General features: G+C 40.4%; 1 protein-coding gene across 3 annotated transcripts; it reads left to right on the top strand.

The window, feature by feature from the left end:
• Nucleotides 1–512: 512 nt before the first annotated feature.
• On the top strand, nt 513–9360 carry HNRNPDL (heterogeneous nuclear ribonucleoprotein D like). Of its 3 annotated transcripts, XR_006104102.1 has the most exons (9): nt 513–737; nt 4187–4355; nt 4455–4616; nt 5362–5493; nt 5625–5739; nt 7391–7558; nt 7831–7925; nt 8301–8405; nt 9090–9360. XR_006104102.1 is itself a non-coding variant. In XM_042468767.1 (8 exons), exons 1-7 carry the CDS (start codon nt 601–603, stop codon nt 7899–7901), a joined length of 954 nt encoding a protein of 317 aa, XP_042324701.1. In that variant the 5' UTR covers nt 513–600; the 3' UTR covers nt 7902–7925; nt 8301–9360. The 3 variants fall into 3 exon arrangements, 2 of the variants coding, with proteins under 2 accessions (XP_042324701.1, XP_042324702.1); XM_042468767.1 differs by having other exon boundaries at nt 8301–9360; XM_042468768.1 differs by lacking the exon at nt 8301–8405.

The following is a 9360-nucleotide window of genomic DNA, read 5'->3' on the forward strand; positions in this document are numbered from 1 at the left end:
TTAATTATTTTAACATTGTATATTTTAAGTTTTATATGTTTTAAATGGGTTATTATTTTAATTGTGCAGTTTTAATATGTGTTTATATATATGTTGTAAGCCGCCTTGGCTCCCAATTTGGAAGAAAGGCAGGATCATAAATAAATAAATAAATAAAATAAACCCCCACAATAGGGTGGCCATATGTCAGGAAAGACTTGGAGACAGACAACAACATGCTTAGCATCGAAGGGGACTTAGCAGGAAACGAGTCCCGTTAAATCTAGTCGGTTATATTGCCGACTAAGCGCCTTCTTGGGAGCCAGAAAAGCCCTTTCGGGGTCAGCAGCCGCCTCCCTCTGAGGAGGAGAAGCCGCCGCCATTACGCTTCTGAGGGCGCCCTCGGTTACCTCAGAAATCCCCCCACCCTTCACCCAGTCCCAGCGAGAATGAGACTGCGCATGCGCAAGGGGCCCGCGCTGATTGGATGAGAGCCCTCCTATATAAACCCGGCGCAGGCTCTGCCCGGATCTCTTGTCACGGCCGCCATTTTAAGTGCTTGGCTCGAGCCGCCTGCTTGTCCTTTTTCTTATCCCTGGTGTGTGCCTGCCTGCGTTCGCGATGGAGGACAATACCGACTACGGGAGTAGCAATAACAACAACGGCAACGGAGGAGGAGGAGGCGGCTCCGGAGGCGGCCAGGAGGACTTTGCCGAAGGCTCGAAAATAAACGCCAGCAAGAACCAGCAGGATGACGGGTATGAGGAGGAGGAGGAGGGGGGATAGGCGAGCGGAGGGAAGAGCCTGGCTGAAGGGAGTTAAGGGGAGGGAGTCTGGCCGCCATTTTGTCCTGCGAGGAAAGTGAAAAAAGGGGCGGGGCATGTGAGTCGCCACGTGACTCGGCTGCCTCTGATTGCGCCTCGTTTCCCTTTGTGTCTCCCCTTGGTCTTAACTTCCAAGTGGGCGGAGCCAGCGAGGGTGCCCGTCAAAGCGCCATGACGTAGCCGGCAGCCTATAGGAGTTTAGTGGGCGGAGCTTGGATGCCGGAGGGAGGGGTTCGATTCGGAGAGCGCTGGATATATATGGGGAAATGTGGGCGGGGCGAAAGCGGAGGAGGGCGGGGTTTCTCAGCTTCATTTAAAGATTAGAGTCAGTACGTGGAGAGAGATCTTATGGCACCTTTGAGGCTCAATGAAAGAAAGAAATTGGCAGCATGAGTTTTCCTAGGCTTCAGTCTACTTCCTCAGATGCATAAATGTGCACGTGTATACAGTAACACGTATATTTAAATACACACATATACTGCATCTGAGGAAGTAGACTGAAGCCTACGAAAGCTCATGCTCCCAGTTTATATACACACACAGTCTACGTCCTCAGATGCATAAATGTGTGTGTAGCACATGCTTAAATACATATACACATGCACACATAAATGCATCTGAGTAAGTCGGCTGAAGTCTATGAAAGCTCATGCTCCCAGTTTCTTTCAGTGAGTCTTAAAGGTGCTACAAGATCTCTCTCAGCCTCATTTGTTGTTATGCTTTCCATAAGTCAGAAACAACTTCAAGGCACACAGCAACAACATGGCTGCCTCCCTGCGAGGTGGTACATCCATAAAGATGATAGGCTTGGCCTGCCCATCGTGCCAGATGGAAACCAAGCATTAACTTCTGACACAGGAAGTCAAAATGGTTGATCACTTACCATACTTAGGATCAAACATTGATCATAATGGAGACTGCAGCCAAAAAGTCAGAAGAAGCCTAGGGATGGGAAGGGCAGCCATGATAGAGCTAGAAAAGAGCCTAAACAAGAGTAAAGATACACAACCGAACACTAAAGTTAGAATTGTTAAGAAAGCAGATAAGGAGAAAGCCAATTCCTTTGAGATGTGGTGCTGGAGAAGAGTGCTGAGGATATTGTGGACAGCCAAAAAGACAAGCAAATGGGTCCTTGAACAGACCAAGCCTGAAAAGTCTGTGGATGCTCTCATTTAAGTACTAACCCAGGCTGACCCTGCTTGGCTTCCAAGAACGGATGGGATTTGGTGCCTTTAGGCTATTTAGGCCCATGATTATCGATCCTTAAAGACCTCTGAAGGAGGGCAAGAGTGCCACTGAGGAAGTTTGGGTTCAAGAGTTCAGGTAGGTGATGATGGTTGGCCTGTTGTGTGTCCCTTCAGGCTAATCTGTCTGGCTACTAAGGCTTTTGCAATAAGAAGTGAGATGAAACTACATTGAACTGTGAAAGTATCAGTGAAGGAATGTTGTCTTTTCTTTGCTCATTGAGATGTCTTTGTTTTCTCACCTGCCCTTGGAAGAGCTGCTAGTATGGCACACCAGTGAAAAATTGGTGGCTTACCAGTAGTTAAAATAAGAAACAGTCCTCTTGTTTCAGAATGTTACAGGTTTAGTTAACCAGTAACCTATAGTCCTAGGCCACCTTTCCCTGAACAGATCCACCATTACAATAGTTATCAAAGAAGACGTTATGTTAATTTTGTGGCATAAAAGGGAGGCAGAGGAAGAAGGAGGAATGTAGCAGCACCTTTAATACTTGATGGTTTTTATTTTAGCACGCGCTTTCCTAGATATAAACCCATAAAACAGCTCATGATAAAATTTTAAAAACCAGTTCATCTTAAAGGTGCATTTCTTTCCCCTCCTTTGCACATCGTACCATTGTCATTTTAATTACAGTACTGGATATTTATTGTAGGCCGGATGAATAATTCAGGAGGTTCCAAGTTGATTTGGTCCTTTATCTCCATATAGTGTCTAAATCTGCTGGAAACTGGAAATCTCTGGTTTCATATCTGTGAACTTGATGGTTGTTTAAGGCAATTTTTTTAGCTTTTTACCTGGTATGTGGAAATAAGACTGGCCTGTCTTTCATAGTTGCCAGGAATTGTATAAGTGTGCAGGTGGAGTATTTTGAGGACAAATGTAATACTTCCTGGCGGTAGTTTAGTTGTCTTGGAGTCGATCCATAGGCGAGATATAAATTATTATTATTATTATTATTATTATTATTATTATTATTATTATGTGTTTACAAGGTTTTAAGAGATTTTAGCAGTTGTGAGGTGTGTTTGTCTATTTTTGTGTTTCTCTAAGTGGCTTCTTGTTTCAAGAATATTCAAAGCTGTTATAAAATGTATGTTTCTCCAGAGGAAGTGTGTTCAAGCAAGGCCATTCATTCTCTTTTGCCCAGATTAGATCTTTAATGCTTGAGAGGATATGAGCTGAACTGTCTTAAATAAGAGTAGCCTGCAGTTGCTTGATAGTAATATTTCATTCATGTTTCCTTAAAAAAAAGGCCCACTGAAATCAACTGATCTTCCTAATAAATATGCTTAGTATTTCAAGTGTATGTGGCTCAGAGTGTAATGTCAGCATTGCCCTGTGTCATAATAGCAGAGCTGGCAAAAAGAACTTGTTATCTAGAAAAATATCCCTTAGTTTAGCAATAACATAAAACATATCTTTATTGTAAACTTGTTTATGTCCAGGTTCATGTTAACAAGCATTTTGTTTGCATTGGGTTTGTCTTTTGAATCTGGTAGTGCCCCTCCCCCAATTTAGGAGCTTGATAATCACTTTGCAGACATGGATTCAGTGATATTCATGAGAATGTTGCTGAAAGTAAATATATATCTACACAACTGTTGGGAGCACGTTAAAGGAAGCAAAGCAGTATCTTTAATATTAATGCTTCTGTGTGTGTTTGCCTGCAAGCTGCCTGTCAACCTGTGGCGACCCCCATGGATTTGATAGAGTTTTCTTAGACAAGGGATACTCAGAGGTGTTTTCCTGGTTCCTTCCTCTGAAATAGTGCCTATAGTACCTGCTATTCATTAGCACTGCCCAATCCAGATACTAACCAGAGCTGACTCTGCTTAACATTTGCCTTCTTTTAAACCCCTTACTTACATCTTGATTAAAACATCAGTTGAATTAAGAGACATTCACAGGTAATAAAAAAGCATTTTTTTCCTTTTACTGTTTGTGGCTGTAACCACAAATATGATAAGTTCTGCTTTTCTTGTTTCTGTTGAACATAATGTGAATAGTGGCATTCCATCTTAATAGTTTTCAGTTGTTGTAATTGCCTTATGAGTACAGGAAACATCAGTCTCTACATTGTATAAGTAATGCTTTGAAAAGGTGTGTAATTCAACTATATACTTGTTTTTCTTCTGCAGCAAAATGTTCATTGGAGGCCTGAGCTGGGATACAAGCAAAAAGGATTTGACAGAATATTTGTCTCGTTTTGGAGAGGTGGTGGATTGCACAATTAAAACTGATCCTGTCACGGGGAGATCAAGAGGTTTTGGGTTTGTGCTTTTCAAAGATGCTGCCAGTGTTGAAAAGGTATGTATCCATAGTGTCCATAGTCCTAAAGAACAGCTCCAAATTTTTATGTGGATTTCTTTTCCATTGGTGCTGAATTTGCATTCAATGTCTTCTTAGGTCTTGGAATTGAAAGAACACAAATTGGATGGCAAACTAATAGATCCCAAAAGGGCGAAAGCTCTGAAGGGAAAGGAACCACCCAAAAAAGTGTTTGTAGGTGGATTGAGTCCAGACACATCTGAAGAGCAAATAAAAGAATATTTTGGTGGTTTTGGAGAGGTATAATTATTTATTTAATAGTTTCCTTGGTGTAGCATCATTTGTAGGGTTTACAGATCAGAGACGCTTTCTAATATAGTGGGTTATAAAAAATACAGCTTGCTCACTTAAAACTGATATGGCTGCTTGGAATTAATCTTACTGGTCTTCACTTCTCAATGCAGTAGATTTGTATATTTTCTAAAACAGAGAATAAGGAATTGTAGTAGCAGTGAAACAAAGGAAAATATGCATAAATGGGACCAATGTAAGGGCTGCATTGAGTGAATGAGTAAATGATATTTTAATTCTACTTCATTAAGTTAACATTTTAACATTCAGTTAACTTTTTTTCCAAGTTGTGTAGAAATATTAATTAATGGTGGTCACCATTATTGTACAAGTTCTTAGCCAATGAATGTATAGTCTAGATTGCATTCATTGCAATCCAGGAAGGGACAGATGAGCAAAGAAAGAAGCAAACAAAAGGAAAGAAAGGCAAGGGTGATGGGGCAGTATATATTAAAAGTTTACTTTGGTTGATGATTAATGGGTTACATGTGGATGGAGGAGGTTGTACCACACAGAGGCAGGATTTTAGGTAAAAATGGTATAGTGGGATGGCATGGGTGTTAGAGAGAGTAGATGGAAGGATAAAATTATAGATGTGCGTCATTGGGAAATAAGAACAGAAAAAGTGATGGCCAGAGACCAGAAATTGGTATTGAATCAGCATATTCTTCCAATTTTTAAATGTGAATTTCAGATTGAAAATATTGAGCTTCCCATGGACACAAAGACAAATGAAAGGAGGGGTTTCTGTTTCATCACATATTCTGATGAAGAACCAGTGAAGAAATTGTTGGAAAGCAGATACCATCAAATTGGTTCTGGCAAGGTATTGCTGTTTGATTTTAAGTGTGTTTGACATTATCTTGACCTTTCATATGAAAGTAGTGATACTGGTAATTAAGAACTGAAATTTTTCATATACTTTATATTCAGGTTCAGTGCTGTGTTTTCTTCTAGTGTGAGATCAAAGTAGCGCAGCCCAAAGATGTATATAGGCAGCAACAGCAGCAACAGAAGGGAGGTAGAGGTGCTTCATCTGGTGGACGCGGTGGTTCCAGGGGACGTGGCAGAGGTAAGTGAGTGAAACTGGAAACCTACCTCTTGAATTCTGTGATGTGTGACTATAAACAAATTGAAGTAGGGAAGCTGCGACTTGAATGAGGTATTCTTGAGTTAGAATCATAGAATGGTAGAGTTGGAAGAGATCACAAGGGCCATCCAGTCCAACCCCATTCTGCCATGCAGGAAATCCAAATCAAAGCATCCCTGACAGATGGCCATCCAGCCTCTGTTTAAAGACCTCCAAGGAAGGAGACTCTATCACCCTCTGAGGGAGTGTGTTCCACTGTCGAACAGCCCTTACTGTCAGGAAGTTCCTCCTAATGTTGAGGTGGAGTCTCTTTTCCTGTAGCTTGCATCCATTGTTCCGAGTCCTGTTCTCTGGAGCTGTAGAAAACAAGCTTGCTCCCTGCTCAATATGACATCCCTTCAAATATTTAAACAGGGTTATCATATCACCTCTTAACCTTCTTTTCTCCAGGCTAAACATCCCCAGCTCCCTAAGTCGTTCCTCATAGGACATGGTTTCCAGACCCGTCACCATTTTTGTCGCCCTCCTTTGGACACGCTCCAGTTTCTCAATGTCCTTTTTGAGTTATGGTGCCCAGAACTGGACACATTATTCCAGGTGGGGCCTGACCAGAGCAGAATAGGGTGACACTATTACTTCTCTTGATCTAGACACTATACCTTTATTGATGCAGCCTAAAATTGCATTGGTCTTTTTAGCTGCTGCATCACACTGTTGACTCATGTTCGACTTGTAGTCTACTTGGGACTCTTAGATCCTTTTCACACGTAGTTTCATTCAGCCAGGTGTCCCCCATCCTATATCTCTGCATTTCATTTTTCTGCCCTAAGTGCAGTACCTTACATTTCTCTGTGTTGAATTTCATTTTGTTAGCTTTGGCTCAGCTTTCTAGTCTATTCAGGTCATTTTGAATTTTGATCCTGTCCTCTGGGTTATTAGCTATTCTTCCTAATTTGGTGTCATCTGCAAATTTGATGAGTATGCCCCCAATTCTGTCCTCCAAGTTATTGATAAAGATTTTGAATAATACTGGCCCCAGGACAGAGCCCCACTGGACACCCCACTGGTCACTTCTCTCCAGGATGAAAAGGAGCCATTGTTGAGCACCCTTTGGGTTCGGCCAGTCAACTAATTACAAACCCATGTAAGTTACCTTGTCTAGCCCACATTTTACAAGCTTGTTTGCAAGAATGTCACGGGGAACCTTGTCGAAGGCCTTACTGAAATCAAGATATACTATATCTACAGCATTCCCTTCATCTACCAAGCTGGTAATTTTTATCAAAGAAAGAGATCAGATTTGTTTGGCATGACTTCTTTCTCTGAAACCCATGTTGACTTTTTGTGCTTATGGAATTGCTATCTTGACGTTCACAGACTCTCTGTTTAATGATCTGCTCTAGAATCTTTCCTGGTATTGATGTCAGACTGATGATGGGTATCAGTGCTAAGCGGATGACAGGCCATGATATTGGGCTATGTATTGTTTTTTCAGAATACCAGATATAACTTTATGTAGGTTTAGCAATCTGCAGTAGCCAAATGAGAACCAAACAGGAAAATTCAGTAGTAAAGCAAAGATCTTTTTTCAAGATACAGCAATTTCTGATTGCCTGTGTTTGCTTAATTTCAGGTCAAGGCCAAAGTTGGAACCAAGGTTATAATAATTATTATGATCAAGGTTATGGAAGTTACAACAGTCCTTACAGCGATCAAAGCTACAGCAGCTATGGTGGATATGATTATTCTGGGTACAATTACCCAAGTTATGGCTATGGCCAGGGATATGCTGACTACAGTGGTAAGAATGTTTTGACTAAAGACTTGACAAACTGTTTTGCCATTATACTTACTCCCTAGAGAGCACTGGGACCAGCTTGTGGGTGGATGGGTGCTGGTGGTTTTTCTTAACCTGAAATTGATTCGCTACCTTTCTTGGAAATGATAGTGGGTTGTGTAAGAGTTTTTGTATGCCAATACATAGTCATGTATGTGTTTAAATAAAAGGGATGCAGCTATACCTTTTAGTCAGCATTTTCCTATGGTAAGGCTGCAAATTTTGTCTGTTAACAGGACAGCAAAGCACATATGGAAAGGCATCCCGAGGTGGCGGTAATCACCAAAATAACTACCAGCCATATTAAAGAAATAACATGGAGATAAAACAGGTGTGTATTAAGTGAAAAAGTCATCTGTCATATCTAATCTAATTTAAAGATCAATAGACAAATGTATAAAAACCACTTCCTTGTATAGTCTGATTTTTAAAAAAAGTTTAAATGTGCCTTTAAAATGTGTGTTAAAAATTCTTTGCTTTAAGTGTCTATAGATCTTTAACTCTGTAAAAGGTGGTTCGTCGTCCTTAATACTTCAGAGAAACATAAGAGTTTTTCTGCTTACATTGTGTGCCAGGTGGTGTAGAGGAATAATTAAACTTAATAGAAGTATTAACCAACAGGTAAAGTACTGAAATGGGTACAACTTAAGCAAAACAAGATTGTTGTCTTCTAACTCTGACATTATACCTTGTTTGTACCCGCCAGCGGGAACTTCATTGCAGGCCGTGTGTCACCCTGACCACGTCTATCTCTGGGGGTCGCACGTTGCAGGCAGAGCGCAAGGCATACACCAGAAAACGCTGTCCTGTGGTATGGTCTCTTCCAACTTCATGTACCAGCGTAAAGATTAAAGTGGAAAACTTCAGACTTTGGCTTCTTTTTAAAAATCTTCTTTGAAGATTTAAGTGTCTTTAACTTAAAATGATTTTTTACAGGAGTTAAAGTGCATAAATGCCTTTACAGCTTAATCATTTTTGGTCTTCTGTTTAGTGTTGTATATCAATTGTGGAACCTCATTTTAAGTGTTCGTTCTTTAAGATTTAATGCTTGCTTTTTTCTTTTATAGCTATTAGTGAAATCTACAAACCAAAACGAACTTTTAAATCTGGAAACATTAAAGATCATATGCAAATAGCAGTTTTAATCACCTGCCTAACAATAATTTTTCTTGGTTATTGCAATTTCTCTCTTTCCCACTAGCAGTTGTAGCCATGAAAGGCTCTTCCACAGCTTGGTTTCTAGTAAACCAAGAACTTCTCTGCTGAGTTTCTACAGTTCTTTGTCATAGCTCCATCGTTTGAGCTGAACTGGTTTATCTGGGCACGTAAAGTAATTGGGTCATCAAAAATATTTCATGTTGACACATATGCATATGATCTTTAACAGTGAAACGAGGAATAAATAGAGGACTTAAAGCAGTTCATGAAAATGGACCTTTTAAAAATGCTTGTATATGTTGCATAGGTCTCATAATGGTTTTGTCTTGGTTTTTAGGTAGAGACGCTACAGCAAAGCCATCTTGCAGAGCATCAGGAGTGACTGGAGGGTGGTCTTCATGACATGAGATTATTTTGTAAAAGACTTTTAGTGTAAGACACAAGAGTGTCCAACTGTACATAGTGGCCGGCTAGTTTTCTTTATGGTTTTTACTTTTTTGTCCTTTTGTCATCTGTGTTACGATGCCAGTGTGGTTTTTGTGTTTATACAATTTTTATTTGTATAATTTTCTTGTTGAATGACTCAAATAAAACCTTACCTTCTGTGA

The sequence above is a fragment of the Sceloporus undulatus genome, chromosome 5 (genome assembly GCF_019175285.1).
Source record: "Sceloporus undulatus isolate JIND9_A2432 ecotype Alabama chromosome 5, SceUnd_v1.1, whole genome shotgun sequence".
NCBI lineage: Eukaryota > Metazoa > Chordata > Lepidosauria > Squamata > Phrynosomatidae > Sceloporus > Sceloporus undulatus.